The sequence below is a fragment of the Phaethon aethereus genome (assembly GCF_964289735.1).
Source record: "Phaethon aethereus genome assembly, chromosome: 20".
NCBI classification, from domain to species: domain Eukaryota; kingdom Metazoa; phylum Chordata; class Aves; order Phaethontiformes; family Phaethontidae; genus Phaethon; species Phaethon aethereus.
The window spans coordinates 1700101-1719487 of record NC_138596.1 but is presented as its reverse complement, the minus strand read 5'-3'; the positions used below and the strand labels follow the sequence as shown (position 1 = coordinate 1719487).

The window sequence follows — 19387 nt, the reverse complement described above, 5'->3', positions numbered from 1 at the left end:
GTTAGCTGCCTTCGTCTGAACAATTTCAGCCACAGTTTAGCCTTAGCAATGGAAAGGGATGAGGGACAAGATGAACTGTTGTCGGAGTTCAGCAAGCTTGACCCTGCTAAGAGATGGGCACAGGAACAAGTAGTTGTGCGCGCAGGCTGTTCTGCGCTCTGCACTGCTTGTGAGTAGCCGAGGAGGTTTGTAACAGCTCCTGCTCACGTGGAATTTGTTAGAGATCCTTCGCCTGCTCTAGAAGTACTTGCTGTGCTTTAAGGCACAGGCATCCTGAGTTCTTAAAGGCAATACCTCACCAGTGCAGGGGCCAAGAATTGGTGTGAGTGAGTCCCTTTGCACATTCAAACTGTTAACTTTTTGGGGAAGGGGCAGAGAGCGAGCGATTTAGAAAAGGGCTTAGCCAAAGAAGTTTGTTACCCAAAGCTATGGGTGAAAAACGTCAAACACGTCAGGTCCTATAAAAGTGAAAAGGCAAGGTTCTTGTAAAACTCTGGACATGCAGAGACTCTGGTATCTCAGCAAGGCAGCAGTGCTGAGCTGAGTGCCATGTTGGGATCCCATGCTGGCTGTGGGAGACGCTGCAGAAGGGGGTGCGGTGGGCAGGAGCAGCTCACGAGGCATTTGCTAACATTGGGTCCATGCTAGTTTGATCCCCAGTGCAGCGTTCGCTCCCTGCTGCGAGGTGCAATTTTGCAGGAGCATGGAATCCCAAGCGCACCTGCTTTCGCCTGCCTGCGCTATGAGCAGACGGGCTGCGGTTTGGCAAAGGCAGCAGCAAGGACCATGCTGTGATGCGGCATGGGTGCTGCTGTGGGTGCTGTGGCTGGCTCACAGGTTTGGGCTCCGACAGGATGTGCAGGTGCTGGGATGTGAGCAGAGCAGGTGCCGTGTTTCTAAAGATACCCGTGCAGCAGGGGAAATGTTTCTTGGGTCCCAGATTGGAAAAGAATTTAGTAATCAGCCCACCTGTGTCTCTGTTGAGTTCCTCCTTGGTGTTCTTCAGGGAACAATTCAGCTGTGGTTGCTGCGGAGGTGGTGTTGGGGACAGGAGCCCCCCAGCTGTGCCCTGTACTCAATGCTTGCTGTAGACCTTGGGGGAGAGGGGGCTGCAGCAATCCCACTGCTGGGAAAGTGCTGAAGTTTGTGTGTCTGCCCCGTATGGCAGACTTTGCTAATCCCAGAAATCTGCCTTCAGGATTGCCCAGAAATAGCACAAAACCTTTCTGTTCCAATCCTCTTACTGTCTGGGAAGCCAGGTAATTTTTTGCTGGTCTGTTTTAGTTTCTTTAGTTTCAAAGCCAGCTTCAACCTTATGGGTTTTCTGTGTGTGTATGTTACCCTTTTGCCTGGAATAACTGTCTAAGCATGTGTTTGGATTTAAATATCCAGCCAAAGGCAGATCCTAGTGCTGGCAAACTGAAATTTCTGATTGAGAACTGTGTTAAATTTTAAAAGAAAGTCATTAACTCCCGAGCCAACCAGCTGAATGTGCAGTTTGCTGGAGACTAACAGAAACGCAGGTTAAGGTCAGTCCGCAGGGGTTTGAACGTTAAGAGGAAAGTTAGAAAGAGTCAGCATCTTGCTGTTGGGACCCAGTAGAGAAAGGGGCCATTGCACACGCCACTGCCACCATCTCTTCCTGGAATGCAATTTAATTTGTAACTTCTTAGTACTGCAGCTCTGCTCCCTTGGGACATTTATATACTGGATTGTTTTCCCCACCTTCCTTTACAGTGGTGCCAAGGGCAAAGGCTCGTGGCAGCCAAATCACAGCTTGAGCGCAGAACGCTGGTGCTTGGACATTGCTGGAGAGAGTGACCATCCCGTGTGGAGTCATGGAGCAGCTGGGAGAGCCAGGGCTCATGCGTGAGTGCTCAGATGGTTTCTCTGCTTAGTTTGCAGTACTGCTCTGTCTCCTGGGTGAAGGATGGATTATGACTGTGCAGGTGCCTGGTTATCACCACTGAACCAGATCCTGAAGCTGGGATGAGATGAGGGACTGGATCTCCCACATGCCCTTTTTCGGGTGTTGGAGATGCCCAGCTCCTTGCGGGACCATGTTTGACCTTGGGGCTCTCCCCTATTGCCTTGCGCTGCTGGATGGAGCAGACTTGAACCTGCTGGGTTTGACAGTTGGGAGTGATTGACAGTGTGGGGACTCCCACAGCCTTGGAGTCCCAGACTCCCACAGAGATTCTTCTTTACCTTTTCTATTATTTTATTTTAATTTTGAAAAACGCTATCTAATGGAATTCTTTTACCCAAACCCGTAAGACTGCCTGCTTTAGAGACAGTGCTTTTTATTAGTGTCCTGTTTGTCTTTCTTTTGCCTCTAAAATGCATTTTGCAACACAGACATGGAGAGGGGAGGCTTTGTGTGAGCCTGGGGAGCTCCTAGGAGACGAGGTGGCATGTAAAACACCTCTCCCTGCTTGCTGCACGTGCTGGGGAGAGCTGTGGGCTTGGCAGTGCCGGAGAGGAACAATGCAAGCCGTGGTCTCGATGCTGTTGTGGGGATGTGTGGTAAAGGAGGGAAGGATGTGGCAAGGCTGAGCTGGTACACGCTCTGCTTGTATCAACAGAGGCTCTGCGTACCTGGGACTCCAGAGTGGGTCACTTGCTTGTTCCCTGCTTGGTGTTGTGTGTCCTGTGGTTTGAGATGTGCTGTGCTGGTCATTGATAGCTGGGGATGCTGTGCACTGAAATGTACAATCCCAGACTGTATTTTTTTTTTCCAGGGGCAAGTAAATGTACTGGGCTAAAGCTTTAATTTTGATGGGCACCAGATGGAGATCACTGGGAATGTCAGCAAATGGATTCAGCTGAACAAATGAGGGGAAGAGTTTCCTCTCCTTGTGTTTCTGGGTTTTGTTGACTGCATTAATCCCTACCTCACACAAAGCAGCTGTGCCAGATGTGGGAAGCCAGATACTTATCATGGGCAGAGATGCTTTTATCATACAGCCTCAAGAGCTGGAGCAGCCTTTTCTCTCTTGTATCCACCATGCTCACCCTGAGCTTGCTGCTTTGAGTGCCTGTTGGAGGGGCAGGAGCCAACAGCACCAGCTTCCCCAGCTGCCTGTGGGTTACCAGGTCCTGAAGGACTCAGGAGCTCTGGTGGCTGCAGGGTGGCACTGGGAGCTATGGAGCCACCAGGCAGCCAAAAGAGTTTCGTTGGTGGCCCGGGTTTGCAGCGTCTGGACCAGTGTCACCAGGCTGCACCTTCTGCTTGCCTCCCATGCCTGTGACATTGTCAGCCTCGCTGGGAAACTGGGATCCATCTTTCCCCTGTGCTCAAATCCAGCAATATTGTGAGAAAAGACAGATGTGTTGGAGCTGCTGAGAAACCAGAGATTGCGAGAGCTACTGGTACTCTGTCTCTGCCTGTCCCAGAGGTGCTTCTACTTGTCAAAATGTCAACTTGCTGCACTGCCTGTGCATCCTCTGCATTTTGATTAGGGCAGCAAAGGCCACTATGGTGCTAAACAAGTCCCAAAGTGCCACATCCACACGGTTTTTGAACACTTCCAGTGATGGTGACTCCACCACCTCCCTGGGCAGCCTGTTCCTGTGTTTGACCACTCTCTCAGTGAAGAAATTTTTCCTAATCTCCAATCTAAACCTCCCCTGGTGCAACTTGAGGCCATTTCCTCTCGTCCTATCACCAGTTACTTCGGAGAAGAGACCAACACTCACCTCACCACAACCCCCTTTCAGGTAGCTGTAGAGAGCGATGAGGGCTCCCCTCAGCCTCCTCTTCTCCAGACTGAACACTCCTAGTTCCCTCAGCCGCTCCTCATCAGACTTGTGCTCCAGACCCCTCCCCAGCTCCGTTGCCCTTCTCTGGACACGCTCCAGCACCTCAACGTCCTTCTTGTAGTGAGGGGCCCAACACTGAACACAGGATCCAAGGTGCGGCCTCACCAGTGCCGAGCACAGGGGCACGATCCCTGCCCTGCTCCTGCTGGCCACACCATTGCTGATACAGGCCAGGATGCTCTTGGCCACCTGGGCACACTGCTGGCTCACGTTCAGCCGGCTGTCAACCAGCACCCCCAGATCCTTTTCCCCCAGGCATCTCTCCAGCCACTCCTCCCCAAGCCTGTAGTGTTGCATGGGGTTGTTGTGGCCAAAGTGCAGGACCCGGCACTTGGCCTTATTAAACCTCATACAGTTGGCTTCTGCCCATCAATCCAGCCTGTCCAGATCCCCCTCCAGAGTCCTCCTACCCTCCAGCAGATCAACACTCCCACCCAACTTGGTGTCATCTGCAAACTTACTGAGGGAGCACTTGATCCCCTCATCCAGACCGTCAGTAAAGATATTGAACAAGACCGGCCCCAGAACCGAGCCCTGGGGAACACGCTTGTGACCGGCCGCCAGCCGGATTTAACGCCGTTCACCACAACTCTCTGAGCTTGGCCATCCAGCCAGTTCTTTACCCAGCAAAGAGTAAACCTGTCTAAGCCACGAGCCGCCAGTTTCTTCAGGAGAATGCTGTGGGAGACGTTGTCAAAGGCTGACAACCTAGGTAGACAACCCTGGATCCTTGCGGCTGGAGACAGTGGGAGGTGATGGGGGGCAGAGCTGGAAGCCGCTGGGCTCTCAGGCATCGCTGCCGAAAGGCCGAGCAGCAGGAGGGCTGCTCAGCTGTGCCGACAGCTCTCGCACACGGTTGTGCCTGGTGCCTCTTCCCCTGGTGCAGTCCTTTGGATGCGGGAGGCTCCAGCAATGCAGCGTCCCTGGGGATGGATCTGGGTGCTTCCCTGGGCAGGAAGGTGACTCTCACGGTCCGAGTGGACTCTGGGCCTTTTTTGCTCCACTGATCGCTGAGCTGCATATCATGCAGCTCACGTGCTGGCTCGTGCCTCGCTGCCATGCTGTGTGAAGGAGGAATAAGGAGGCATCTGGTCCCTTTTCACCATGGGGCAGGAGCTTTGCATGGGAGCTGCCAGCAGAAAGTCCTGCTAGGCCTCCACAGACTCTAAATATCTTGGGAGGAAAGTGAAACAGGGAGTGGCATTAGCTGGCTGCTTGGCTGGGTGCCTTCTCAAGGCGCCTGTGGCTGCCAAGGTCAGGGCTGAGCTCTGCGGGGGGCAGGTAGCCCAAACAGAGCCGCACTCTTTGTCTGGAGGCCTTTGGAGGCTGCTGGGTCATTATTTGTCTTTCCCGCGATGCCCAAAGGGGCTGCGATTTATGGCAGCGGTACAATGGGTGTCTGTTGGCAGTGATGGATTGGGCTGTCCAGAGAGCATCCCTCCTTCCTTCCCTCCCTTGCTCCCTCTGTCCCTTCTGTTGCTTTTCCTGCAGTTTCAGGCAGTTTTGCTGATGTAAATTCAGCTGAATCAAGCCAGTGCCCCCATCAGAGAATAAGGCAAACTTTGGGGGAAAAGACAGCTTTTCTAGCAAGCACACAGCCTTTCCAAGTTGCCTGCCTCTCTGTGCCAGCACCCTTTGGCCTGAGGCTGCGAAGATGGAGCTGGGGCGTGTTTTAGGGTGCCTGAAGGCACTGGGCAGTCTGTGCTAGGTGCTGTGCGTCCCGGTACACACTGCCACACCACAGCGCTGAGTGGCACATCCTGGCTCCGAGGGCTTGATCTTGCATCAAAATCGCAGGTCAGGCTCTTTGCTTCTATGGATGGGGTGGGTGTGTGGCATGGTTCCATCATGGGATGAGGGACGCTGCTCTGCCCCGCTGCCCTCGTGGGGGAATTAACCTGTGACGCCGCAGCTCAGGCTGTGTTTGTACTGGGCCTGCGTAAGGGCAACATAAGACACTTGTGCTGCCCTAATCCTGCAGTGCTCATCTCTGTGGAAGAAGCCTGGGCAGATGTTTCTGATCCTGAAGAGTTACTGGGCTGTGCTGGTTCCTCTGCTCTGTGCTGTGGCTCCTGTTTCTGGGTCTGTCCACTTTTGTCTCTCTCAGCAGGGGATCCCGCGGCAGATTCCTGGGTGGTGGTTTGATGGCTGTGAGCAAGGAGGGGCAGGCTGGGGCTGGTGTGCCACCTGCAGGGTGCTGGCCACGAGGAAACCTTCCGGTTCCTCCTTGTGTGGAGCCTCCCTGCTGCTCCGAACCAGAGCACATCAGCAGGTTGTGGGCTGGGAGCTGGATGGAGCTGGAGCCTTGCAAGACTGTCCTGAACACGCAGCAGTAGCAGGGCAGCATCTCCAGTGTCCTGGAGAGCTGCTTATGGACTTATGAAGCCCTGATGGGGCTGGTTGTTTCAAATGTAATAAAATATAACAGGACTGAGCGGAGCCTCTGGGACGCTCTTGGTGCCATGGCCAAGGCTGCAGCTGAGACGCGTGCCGGTGTGACTCCCTCTGAGCAAAGGTCTGTGTTCTGCTGTGACACTGGATCTAGTGCATCGCCATCACTCCTCTCTGCACACAGGCAGCGGGGTGGTGGTGTGGGACAGATGTGCCATGCTGCCAGCACGTGCCACATGTTTGCGGAGCTGGCCAGGGGAAGCTCAGTGCAGGAGACCTGCACTGGTATTCTGGAGAAGGTTGGGGCAAGGTGGAGACGTGCCCTTGTGGAAGATAGAACCAAGGCTACTGGAGAGCCTGTGGTGTCCCCTGTGCCCCAGTTCCCCGTCCTGCCATGTCCTGTTCTCATCTCCTCTTTTCTCTGGCAGGGGCAGGGCAGAGTCCCCGGTTGCTGGAGCGTCTGCCAGCCCTGATGAAGGGGCCAGGCGGGGCTGTACGCCCCTCCCTGCAGAAGCAGAGGGGACCGTCGGGGAGCAGGAGGAAGATCAGCCATGCAAGAGTGAAGGGCAAAGGTAGGTGATGTGGGTGTGAGAGGGGCCGTGGGCCAACCAGGGGCTCAGCACCAGCCAGGAGTATGTGGAGGGGCAACTGTGGGGAGGAGTGGTGGGATACATGTCCAGCACCCCAGGGTGATCTTGTCCTTTTTCGTCCTGAAAAAGGACCTGATATATTGAGGACCTATATTGACCTGATATAGGTCAATATATTTAGTATTACTTCAGCTGGACGCGGGCTGGGAAATGGAGGTGCCCGCACAGCACTGACAGCAGCCATCCACGCTGGCAGCATGTCTGCTCAGCGCTTGTGCTGGGCTGCACCCTTGGCTCCCTTGACTTTCACTTGTCAAGGCTGAGCTCTCCCTTTGCCCACCTCTGCCTGGGCCCGGGACAGCAGGGCCTGTGAATCGGCCGCTCTCACCCAGAAGGCCCTTATGGGGCTGGTCCTGGCTCACCGCAGGCCCCCCATGCTGCTGTGGACCCTGTAGCCTCACAGCAGTGCCATGAGGAACCGAGCTCACTCAGCGTGGCATTTGCTGCAGCGTGAGGTGGTGCGGGAGCAGGTCCACTCTGCTGGGGATCAGTCCTCCATGGGGTCCTGCAGCGTGGGGAGCAGGGCTGCATGGATCCGTGGCTGGGAAGCAGAGAGCTCTGCGACGGTGCAGCCTTTGGGGAGGGTTTTGTGTTGTTTTTTTTTTTTCAGAGGAATAATCTCCATCATTCCTCCACACTCTCCAGAGCTTGTGCTGAGCTCTCAGTGCCTCCCGGTAAGCTGTGGCACAGCTTATGCATTGCCAGCTCCCGGGCGATGGAAAGGGCTGCTCTGGGGTCTTGCAGGGTGACCCCATGAGCCTGGGGGCTTCTTTCCTTGTCATAGGAGAGCCAAGCAAGTAACCCATGCTTGGGTCACCCCACAGATCAATTCTCCTGCGCCCTTCCTTCCCTGCAATAACTTCCCCAAAGTGCTGTGAATGCTGCTGTCCCGTGTTGCTCTGGTGGGACAGTTGCCCAGACAGCTGAGCAAACCCGATGGCACTAACAGTCACAAGGATTACTTACAGCCTGGCACACTGCAGAGGAGAGGAAATGTTGCAAGGTTTTCCCCTTTTCCAAGGAGCTCATTCCTGGTGCATCAGCAGGATGGCCGTGGGACGGTGCTGGTGTGGGTCTCAGGCCCACAGGGGAGGGCAGAACGCTGCCCGCGTCCTTGCACATGGCTGCCGCGCGGGGCTCGGGCTGTTTGCTCAGGCAGGTGCGGTCCCCGTTCAAATCCGTGGGGCCAATGGGAGCCGCGCTGTTCAAACGTGTGGCGGTTGGATGCGTGTCCCATGGAAACCCGGCTGCACGGCTGCCTGTCACTCCCCGCTTAAACGGCTGCTCGGCTTTCCTGGGCTAGGCAGGGAGGGCTCCAACTACTGGCTAATTAGAGGTGTCCTGCCATGGAGCCCAGCAATATCCACAGAGTCTCGCTCTGCACCCGCCAGGCTGACCCCCTGGGAGCCGCTTTCTACCTCACCACGTTCGGTAAGTGTTGAGCCTGCGGCTCCGGGGAGCAGGGGGTGCGTGCGGTGCCTGGGGGATGTGGCCGTGGCCCTGGCTGGTGCGGCATGGGGAGCTGCAGCAGGTCATGGCCGAAGCCCGGCGCGGTAGGAATGGGCTGCAGAGCGGCTCCCCAAAGGCACTAACGCTGAGCGGCAGCCTGCTTGCTTTTGCCTCACTGAGCCAGAATAATACCTGGGTCCATCGATCTGGCGGACTGGGGAGCGCCCTGAAAGCAAGCTGCAGCCACTGAGGCGTGCCGCAGCAGTCAGCCAGGTGCCGAATACCCGGGTCATTTTGCCCCCTGGATGGGCACGAGCTGGAGTTGCTGTGTAGGGCTGGCCAGAGCTGTGGCCCCTGTTAGGACAGAGCCCCAGTTTCCTTCTTTGCTGCTTGTGGGTCTTTCTGTGGCTGCCTCAGTTTTGCTGCATGGACTTGAAGAAGCCCACGGGCAGTGGTGGCTCGGCTCTGTGGGCTGGAGCTGGCCCAGCGATGGCTGGGCTATAAGCCCCGTATACCCACCCTGCGAGCCAGTGAATGTTGTGGCCGTTGCCTGTGGTGCGTGATGGCTTGTCAGCAGCCGTCTTATACAAAGGGAAGCTGGGTGCCACTTTTTAAGCAGCAGTTTTCTTTCAAAGCTTCCGCTTGTTTTAGTGAGCAGGGCAAGCAGTCACGCAACGAGCTGCTGAAGAGGCTGCAGGGAAGCAGAGAGGGTTACATGAGTGGAGCAGCACGTCCCTTCCCTGGGCAGCCAGGGATGCTGCTCCTTCCCCCTTTTGGCTTGTAAGCCTCAAACTGCTGAGGACAGCCTGGAGGCTGACATCCTCCTGTCTTTATAGGACTTATGCATGCCAAATAACGTGAGTTTTGTGGTGCTTGTTGGCTCTGTAACCAAGTCTGGGCCAAGAATCATCTCTGCAGCTGCAGTTCCCTTCACGGGCTGACCATCACTAGTGAGATGTGCTGTTGAGCAGGAGAGCAGTGGCAGGGCAGAGCCAGCGCTATGCTCTCCATGTGGGTGACCAAGGAGAGGGTCTTCAAAGGGGCTGGTGCCAGGGCCCAAGGTTGTAGATGGTGATCTTGGGGTGCTCTGCCATGAGGACCTCCTGCCCAGGCAATTACCTGACACTGCTTTCCTCTGGTAAGAACCCCTCCTTGGTGTGTGCACCAATGGTTCTTGGCTGTCCCAGCCAGGGCAAAACCTGCGTTTTTTCTACAATAAAACAGAAGAGCATTTAAGGAGCAGAAAGCCGATTTTTCTATTTGTCAGAAATCATCAGTAAGGAACAGATTTTCCTACCTGCTAGGTCTGCTCCCAAAGGACAACATTCACATGTCCCCTCCCTTAGCCTGGCAAACTTCTCTCATAGGTGGGAAGCTGTTTGATTACCATCTTGTGCTTGTTCGTACCTGGTTTTCCCCTGTTCTCCTTGTGCCAGCTTTGTTCACCAGCTTGAATTCCCTCTCCTGGCCCTGTGGGGTCCAGATGGACTGGGCCTGGGCACCCTCCCTGGCTGCAGCCTTGTGAGCTCGGTGGAGCCCTATGTTCTGTGATGGGGTGTGCACCCAGGGGCTGTGTGTGGGTCCTGTTGTGAGATGAGCTGTCTGCTCTTTTGTCTCCCTCTGGCTTTTCTCTGCATCTATTAATTTATGTTAACCTTTATTGAACACAGGTGACCAGGACAAACTGTGTCAGGGCTTCTCTGCTGGAGCTGTTTCCTTTAGTTCATGTGAGGGATGTATCAAAAGAAATAAACCCAGGGGATCTTTTTTTCTGACCCTCTACTCTTGGAGCAAGGTGGAAATGCAGCCCAAGAACTTGCCTTGATACGGGTGGTGTTTCTGCCCACTCAGGTCTGGAGGAGGCTCTGTGCATCCGAGAAGACACGACTGCTGCCACTGAGCCGGTCTGTCCAAGTGCAGGTGTTGGTACAGCAACTCCCTTCCACCAGCTCAGGCTGGATCGGCTCTTTCCAACAGCAGCTTCCCTCTCTGATCCCAGCCCCATTGAGCACTGGAATTGCCACAAAGCCAATGAGTGCTTCCCCGGCATGAGCAGGCTGGGACCCCTTTGGGGTCAGATGTGCTGGCTGGGGCGTGCTGGGGTGTGTGATTTGTCCCTTCGTGTGCTTTGGAGACGCATGCAGATGCATCGAGAAATGTCATCTCTTCCTCATGGGAAGGAGAGGACCTTTCCCACCGATACTCCCGAATCCTTTCTACTAGGGGCCAATTTGTGGTACTTCTGAAAAAGGCAAAACTGCCATTTTTCTCCCCGCTCTCCTCTCTTTGGTGCTGGTGTAGCCTGCGACACGGGGGCCACGGGCACCGTCCTTGCACCAGAAGCAGCAGAAGTGCACGCGATGCACGAGGCCACGGTCCTGTCTGACCCGATCCCGCACTGTGCAGAAGCCTTGTCCCCATGTGCTGCCCCAGGAGCTGAGCGGCCCCAGCGGCGCCCAGGCCAGGGCTGGGCGTAGAGCTTCCTCCCCCCGAACTACCCAGCACAAAAGCTTCCTTTCTCCTCCCCAGGGCGCATTCATTACTGGGCTGACTCCTCGTCATGCTTGGTTAGACGGGGGCATTTTGCTTTCGCCTTGTAACGGTTGTTACATGCTAATGGTGGAACAGCGAGAGGGTTCCCACAGCATCAGAGATCTGGAGATAGCAGAAGGCTTAAAGCCTTGGCCCGAAAGGCTGGGGTAGCATGACGAAACTGGAGGACAATATTCTCACTGTTGTAAATCAGTATTAGCTTCAATAGAGCTGTCCTGATTTATCCCACCAGGCTCCTATCTTTACTTTCTTACCTTGCTCTCACTTGCACATGTATACATGCATATAAAGACATACACCTCCGCCCGCACGAACACACGCGTTCTCTCAGACATGCAGATGCACACATGGACACACACGTGAGCTGGAGAGAGGTTTGAAAATTTTCTGTCAATTTTTTTTGAGTGAGAAATGACATATGAGTTCTCTGAATTCTTTCAGGTTAAACAATCCCGTAAGATATCCCCACCCCAGCAAAGCTAAGCCCTTGGGTGTGGCTTTTGCAAAATGAAATGTTGGGGTTTAATTTGAAAGATGTTTAGATGTCTGTAAATGATGTTTACAAATTTACTTTGTTTGTTGTGTTTTGTAAGCTGGAAAACAAGTGAAAATGGGATATTTTGCTAATGATGCTTTCAGTTTTTTGATTTTTCAGGAGTATTGGGAAAATGTTTAGTTTTGGGTTGGTCCAGAACAATTACGCAGATTTCAGACCCTGCATCACCCCTAAAATCTGCACATCCTATCCAGGCTGGCAGGTGGCAGCTCCCTGGGAACCCCCTGGGGAAGGTGTTCAGAGGGGCAGAGCCCCCCATGCCAGGGGCTGGCAGCCGCTCCGCACCCCAGCAGCGCTTCACCTAGATGCTGGCAAATGCCGTCGCTGAGTCTTTGTGCCAGTCTGAGTATTGTGGATAGATTTTAGGGCTGATGCAGCGTCACGAGCACATGGGAAAGCGAGTGTATAACTAAGTCAGCTGGCAGAGCAGAGCTGCCGCCCTGGGACCTGTGCCCTTGCTCAGCAGGGGTTTACACGTGCGGCTCTGAGGTGCTGGCGTGCGCAAGGTCTATGACCGGTTGGGTGTTCAATGCTGGGAATCAGTTGCTGGCAGACAGGTCCAGGCAGCACTGAAAATCAGAAATTGCAGCTCCAGATAAGAGGTGGCAGCACAGGGATCTGGCACGGGCATTTCGAAAGGCAGTGGGAACTGCAGGTTGGATTTGGAGCTGGGTAAGAGCTAGATTTCATCCTCGGCTCTCCTTCAGAGTGGGCTGTGAGCAGTGTATTCTTCTGCAGCTGTGGATGCTGGGTGGGCTGTTGTGGACAGTGTTGTGGCTGTTGTGAGCAGTGTGGCTCCTATAGCTGTGGACACTGTGTGGGCTGTGAGCAGTGTATTCTGCAGTTGTGGACACTGTGTTTGCAGGTGGTGACTTTGCCTGTTGCCTGCCAAAGATGGGTTTGGGATGCTCCTTCCTTCATCCTTTCTTTAGAAATAATCCTCCTATCTTGTCCTTGCACCTCTGCAGAGGGGTTTCTGGATTCAGAGGCCGGCCTGAGCTTCCCCAGCCTTTGTACTTGGGTTTCAGCTGACCCTGTCCCAAGTGGACAAGCTCATGAGCGCAGAGGTTGGATCTGCCCCGTAGTCCACACTGAGAGCAGTTCCCCAGGAGGGTACTCAGGCTGAGCTGAGCTGCTCTGGTTTGCTCCCTGTGGAACCCTGGTCTGACACTTCGCTGGCTCCATCCCTCCTACCTCCTCTCTCTGCTCAGAGTCCTCCCTCCTCCCTCACCTTAGGTAGCTTAAAAGCCACCGATGGGTAGCAATGTTGCCCACTGGGCTGCTGTCTTGTACAGGCGGGCTCTGCAGCACCCGTGGGAGACTGCTGATCCCACAGTGAGCTCTTGCGGCTGTGCCATGCTGTGCCATGCTGTGCTGTGCCACTCCATGTGGGGAGAAGCCCCCTCCTTAAGAGCTGCCTGTGGAGTGGGTTAGGTCCTGGGTCCTCCTTTAACAAGTCAGATCAATCTCCTGCTCCAAGAAAGATCCTGTCATTCCGTCAAGGGACCAGATCTTGGCACTTGGAGCTGTGTTTCTCTTCTATGTTATTCTTTGCCCTGTTGAGGGGCACAAGTGGACACCCCTGTGTTCTCATTAAGTTCTGCTCTTTTGGACTGCTAATGACTGTTGGAACCATCCACACCTCTTGGCTGTGCTGCTCGCTCTGCCCACGATAACGATGGGCAGCAGGTGCCCTGCAAGGCTTGGCATGCCCAGCAGTGGGGAGCCAGGCACCGTGGGCCCGCACGTCCTGCTTCAGATTTGGTGGATGGCTGTGGGTAAGCCAGTGCATTGGCAGTTAGGGGGATCTCCATCCAGACCTGCTCCAAGGTCATGTTTCTTTCACATACCTCCTCCAGGCTCTCCCCTACCAGCACCTCCTCACTCAAAAGCTCTCCGTGCTGTTGGGCAGGGAGCCAGGCACTTCCCCAGCGGTGCTGTGTGACTGGGAGCCATGGGTGCCGCTTGGTCCGGATCCCCCCCAGAGTGCTGCGGCAGAGGGATGGCAGGATGGTGGAGCATTGCTGTTCCCTGGGGCTTGGCTGCTCCTGGCCTCATTGGCCACCTGACAGTTATTCAGAGTCAAAACACATGACTGAAACCATTCTTGTTTAATCCTAGATTAAAACAAGTATCAACTCCTGTTTTTAGGAGATTACCTGTCTGCTCACCAGCCCGTACTGTCTGGGACCCCCAGGAAATGTGGGAGGCTGCAATGCGGGTGCCCTTGCTGTGCTTTGCTTCCTGGGGCTCGGGTTTGTGCTGCAAGCGGTGCTGCATTACTCCTTGTTGCTGCGTCTTCTCTGCTCAGTAGTGCCGGTGATAACGAACTGTTGCTGGACGTGACTGTCAGCGAAGGAGTTTCTAAGGCTTTCCCATTTCCCCAAAACCACTCTGGACAGACGAGACGTGCAGCAGGGCAAGCAGGGAGGGGGCGTACGTGGAGCGAGGCCCCGCAGCGGCGGATGGACGAAAGCGGGTTCGTGCTGTGGCCCAGGCTCCCCCAGCGGGGTCAGCCTCGGCTGTCCCTGCGCCGGTGTGTTCCTGCCACCGCAGGCACCCGTCGTCCTTGGCGTTCGTCCAGGCCGTCTGCAGCTTGGCCCACTCTCACCTTCTGCAGGGCTGACGGCCCCTCGCCCGCACAGATGCTCAGGAGAGAGGCAAAGGGGACGTTGAATCTGAGCCGGGGGAGGATTTGAGCAGGCTGCATCCCGCTGCTAAACACGGGCTACTTCATCCTGCAGCGACTGCTTCATCTCGGTGCTCCCGCTTCCCCGCTGCTGTGGGCTCGTGCCTCCTGCCATCAGAGTTTACTGTGTGCTGAGAAAAAGAGTATTCAGGTTTTCCTGGAATGTTTTGCAGCTGGAGCCATAAGACTTTCCTGGTAGCAGGAAGGTGCTTCCTCCCACCTCTCTCCCCTCGGCTCCCTGAGCGATGTCCCCGTGCCCAGGGGTGGGGGAGCAGGATGGGTTTGGCCCCCGAGCGCGGGGTGCCAGGGCGGCGTGCAGCCCTGCCTCCTTCACCGTCTCTCCTCTCCTTCCCTCTAGGCCAGCTGAAGCTGTCCGTCGAGGTGCAGGGCCGGATCCTGGTGCTGCACGGTGAGCATCTCCCTGGGGCGTGTGGTGAGATGGCCCCAGGGCCGTGGTGGGCTAGGAGTGGGGACATGACTAGCACTTCCGTGCCCTTTCTTCAGGCTCTTTGGAGCTTCATGGCAGCTCTCGGGAACGACTCTGTGGTAGAGCGGCAACGACTGGGGGCTCTTTGGTTTAGAGGCCAAACTGAAATTTCTGGAGACCTTAATTTCCAGGTGACCGTGGTGTGTTTTGTGTCCGCTTGTATAAATTTTTTGCATTTAGCTCCATGTGAAGAGAAAAAAGGCAAATATAATTTGGAAAAGAAAATCTAATATGCTTTGTCTCCTCTGAAACATCTTTTCCATTGGCCAAAACTGTTTGCCACATTTGCCAGGATTTGAAGATTGTTCAGTTACCTCCAAACGCTGCACTTTTTTTTAACACCAGCAATATTCCTTCAACAAAAGTATTTCACCTGGTCCAGGCTGGGGTTGCTGACCCTCAAGCCATGGCATGTCCCACTGGGGACAAGCGATGCTTTTCTTTCTCTGGGGACTCAGGCCTGGCCACCACTGCTGGGTACCGTTGCAGGAGAGCGATGCAGCACCTGGGACACTGGCTCCCTCGCAGCCGTGAGGCAGGACCCAGGGAACTGTGGCACTGCAGCTCTAGTCATGTTTGTTAGAAAGTCCAACGTGAGTGTCAGAACTAGCTCTTTTCTTTAGGAAAAGCCTGTCTGCAGACACTTGGGGGGCCCTTAGTATTGCTCCTGCAGAGTGGAGGATGTGTGTCCTGGTCTTCTGGCACAGAGCTCTTTCTACCAGGGGCTTGTCAGGGCTTCACAATAAGTAAATGGTTGAAGAATCAAGGAAAAAGCTGAGAGTTTGAAGTGGTCAGAGTAAAATTCCTCCCTGTGAACAGAGCAGGCTCATTGCTGCCCTGGGCTCCATAGGGTGAAAGGAAAGCAGGGTCCTGGAACTCCCAGTGCTCTGGTGGGTGGCTACCCTTTGCGGGTGAAAGCACCCCCATCCCAGAGACCTGCGTGGCAGGGCAGGAGGGATAGAAAACACTTCCTCTTGAGCGACATCCCACCTTGCAGCTCAGCTTCACCCCTGCCTGGCTGTAATGAAATGGGGGCAGAGCATGAGCCTGGTGAGGCTCTGGGGACCGGCTGAGCCACACGCAGCCCCTGTTCTCACTCGGCAGCCACAACAGCTTGCTGCCCTTTTCCAGCTGCGCAGGCAAGCTTTCTAAAAACCCAACCCAACCAACCAAAAAAAACACTCAACAAAAAAATTCCCCCCCAAATGAAACTACCCTCCCCAAACCTCCCAAAACAACAAAGAAAAAAAGCCTAAACAAACAAACAAAAACCCAACCAACAAACCAAAACCCCAAACCAAAACAAAAAACCCACACCAAAAAACCTCGCCCAAAAAATCCCCTAAACAGCAGCAGGAAAATGTGGGGTTTTTGGCTCCCTCCAAGCTGTGTGTGTGGTTCCGAGGGCCTGGCACAGGCTTTACCCCAAATCCTTCCACTGGAGCAACCCCAGTGTGAGCTGGGTGCGAGTCACTGTCTCGTTCTGATGCCATCTCCAGAAGAGGGTCTGGGAAGTGGGAAATGGCCCAGCAAAGAGACAAAGGTGGCTCAAGGTCTGGGACCATCTCGTGGCACATGCCAGATGCTCAGGGTACTTGGTGTGGGCAGGAGAAGACTGGGTGATGTGGGGTGATCCATCTTATTTTTTCATTCTCCACCCCAGCATCTCTAAACCCAAAGCAGGTCTGGCTGGAGGAGGAAGCTCTTGGTGCAGCCTGGCCTGGAGGAACCTTTGCAAACTGCTTCATGAAGCACCAGAGGGTCTTGCAGAGCCCCTTTCCCCTTGTGCACTGGGGTTTCTGTCAGGCTGACCACGTTTATTAGGAGCACATATCTTTCTCTGTCAAAGGCAGAGTTACTGCTGCCTTACCAGGCTTGTTAGGAGGGAGCTTATCCTCATTCCGACAGCCCGTCCCGGGCTACCCAGACCCTGCTGCACAGCTATGGCCTCCAGCCACACGGCTGGGAAGCACAGGGTTCCCAAATGTCGGCAGTGCGGCAACACTGCGTCTCTGCTGGCGGGGCTGTCATCGGGATGTGTCCGTTGATGTTTAACTTGATGATACATTTGGCTCTGGGGCAGGGAACCCAGAGCTGTGTGAAGTCGGGCAAACGAAATGCAATTTGCCATCCGGACGCTGAACCGCATCTGCTGCCAACCTCACCCACAGACGCTTGTATTTATAGCACGGGTATATTAAAGAAAAAAATACAAAAAACCCCTTCACCTGTTTGTGGGTGCCCAGTGAGACCACGCTGCTAGGGAGGTGTGCGCAGGATCCTGTCGGGGTTGGAGACGGGTTCAGCCCCACAAGGAGGGAGCACCCCGTGGCGTGGAGCGCTGTGGCATAGGAAGATACCCTCCCTGCTGCTTTGGAGCGTGACCGTTTCATTTCTTTTCCAGTCATGGAAGCAAAAGGTCTGATGGGAAAGGAGTACCAGACATGCGACTCCTATGTGAAGGTGGGTTCTCCTGGGGCTCTGCTGGGGGAACTTGGTGCTTTCTTGGGGTTTTGGGGTTGGCTCCTCTAAGCGTGCTGCAGGCTGCCTGTCTCTTCCCTTTCCTTCTCTGTCCTGCTCTGGCTGAGCATCCACAGCGTGCAGGGAGGTGGCTGGTGTCTTGTCCAGTGCTGGAGAGCTCATGGGTTTTGTTGGTATGGTGTCTGCACGGAGCTAGAAAAGCAGAGGACAGGACCCTGCTAAGGGCTGTATCAGCCACTCGTTGCAAGAGCATCACACGGCGTGCCCAAGGGCTGATGGGGATAAGTGTGTGGCCAGCACAGTGTGGCTTCGGGCTCTCCTGGAGGTCACCTTATCAGGCTGCTCCCACTGCAGGGTGCACAGCGCAGGGAGCATCTTCCCCTACAAGGGAGCTGCGAGTCAGAGACCGTCCACCAACATTTCTGTGTATCAGAACTTGATTTTTCTGCTCTGTTCCTTCCCTCCCCTGCTCCGAGGAGTTTTGTAACGCAATTACTTGACATGGATAGGGTAAAGTGATCTAAACCACCCGCTAGCACAGGCTCAGCTGGATCTTTGAGGTTTAACCATCCATAAAAGTGGCTGTGCTGGTCTCCTGCCACTGCGGTGGCTGAGCTGGCAGCTGTGTGCCAGTGCCGGCTTTGAGAGTGCTAACACACCGCTTGTTTTCCTCCGTAAAGATGTCGATCGTGCCGGATGCTGACTGGAAATGCAGGCAAAAGACGAAGACTGTGCCAGACAGCAAAAATCCTGTCTTTCATGAGCATTTTCTTTTGTGAGTATGACAGGGCAGAGTTAGCTCTGACCCATCCGTCAGCGCTGTGTTCACACTGAGCAGTGGGGGCCCACGTGGCTGCTGTCCCGGGGTACCCTCTCGAAGCCAAGACCCCGTGTTTGCTTTCGCGTTATGATCTATAACAACTACACATCATGCATGAGCAGGTCTGCTGCTGAGATGAGGAGTGACAGACATTATTCTGCTGTTTTTTATAGCTGAAATGCCTTGAACTTTCGGGCAGAGCTCTGCGGAGGCTCACAAAGCTGTCAGCACGTAGCATGGCAGCGGCACTCCCACACGGTTGGACTTTCTTGCTGGGCAGGAGTTGGGCAAACATTTCCTAGACCTTGCACCTGCAATGGGCAATGGTATGAATGAGGAAGGTAAAAGGATCTCCTATAGCTACAGCATGTCTCTGCATGGGATAGGAGCTGTACGGCTCGTTGTGTTTCGGTAGAGCTTGTCGTTGCTAGCTGACCAGTCTGTGTCAGACCTCTGTCCCCAGTGCAGCATTTAATCTGTCACAGGATGGTTGTTTCAGAGCACGAAGTGTGGCTTGTTCCTTGCATTTGCCCTTTGTTGTTGGAGATATGTGTCTTTCTGCAAGATTATTTTTCCTCTTGAAACCACCTGTGCGGTGTACCCAGCACCTGCCCAGGAGAGGCCACATCCCTTTGCAGTTGTCTGTCAGGAATGAGTGAATTAGCGCAACAGTGACTTGTTTGAGGAGGTTGCCATTTGGGGTGATGCTGCGGAGCTCCGTGCAGAGAATGGAGGAGAATACCTGGCTCTGAGGAGGGCGAGGGGTCTCTGGCTGTGAGGGCAGCCCTTGCCGAGCCCCTCTGGGGAAGATTGGTTCTCACAGGCTGTCCCCTCTGCTTGTTACAGCCCGGTGCAAGGGAAGGATGAGCAGAAACGTCTTCTGGTCACAGTCTGGAACCGAGAGAGAAATTCCAGGTAAGGGGGCTGCGAGCCTGCCATATGATCTCTTTCAAATGGGGCTGGCACGGCAGCAAACCTGCTGTCTGCTCTGGCCACCCCACGTGAGCTCCTCCAGCGCCCCGAGCCTTGAGGGCTAGCCTTGACGTCAGGGCTGCCCACACAAAGGCGGCGGGCCAGCGAGGCGGGGGGAGCTGAGCGGCGTGGCTGGGACGGGGACCCGCTGGCAGAGCGTCCCGGCCAAGGTCACTCTCACGGGCAGCCTGCGCTGGTGAGCCACTTGCCACTCTCTGTCGGCATTGCTGCTGCTTGGTAGCTATCAGCTGGAGCAGTGTTTAGAACTGCAGCCACTCATGCCTGCGCTGCTGGCTAAAGCCAAGTGGGGCCGGAGCCTAGCTCTGGGCTGGGGACCTTCCCTACCTCTGGGGCCAATGCAGTGAGGAGGAAAGCCCAGCAACAGGGGTCTGGCACCTCGCAGGCTGTGCTGCCTGCTCAGGCAAGTGGCATCTGCCGCCTCGGCCAAGCTCCTGCCGGCATCAGGTAGGCTGGAGGTGACCAGGATACTTCAGCCCAGCTCCTCCTTGCCCCTGCT

The 19387-nt window shown here is 55.1% G+C and overlaps 1 protein-coding gene across 1 annotated transcript in view; it reads left to right on the top strand.

Annotated features, from left to right (window-relative positions):
* Positions 1–1838: 1838 nt before the first annotated feature.
* The window catches only part of RGS3 (regulator of G protein signaling 3), a gene marked incomplete at its 5' end in the record, with an annotated part of 84736 nt that continues 67187 nt past the window's right edge, over positions 1839–19387 (top strand). The window contains 6 exons of the mRNA XM_082008895.1: positions 1839–1869; positions 6642–6785; positions 14469–14519; positions 17002–17060; positions 17759–17853; positions 18745–18813. Of these exons, the coding sequence (XP_081865021.1) occupies positions 1839–1869; positions 6642–6785; positions 14469–14519; positions 17002–17060; positions 17759–17853; positions 18745–18813 (449 nt within the window). The remainder of the gene's footprint in view (positions 1870–6641; positions 6786–14468; positions 14520–17001; positions 17061–17758; positions 17854–18744; positions 18814–19387) is intronic.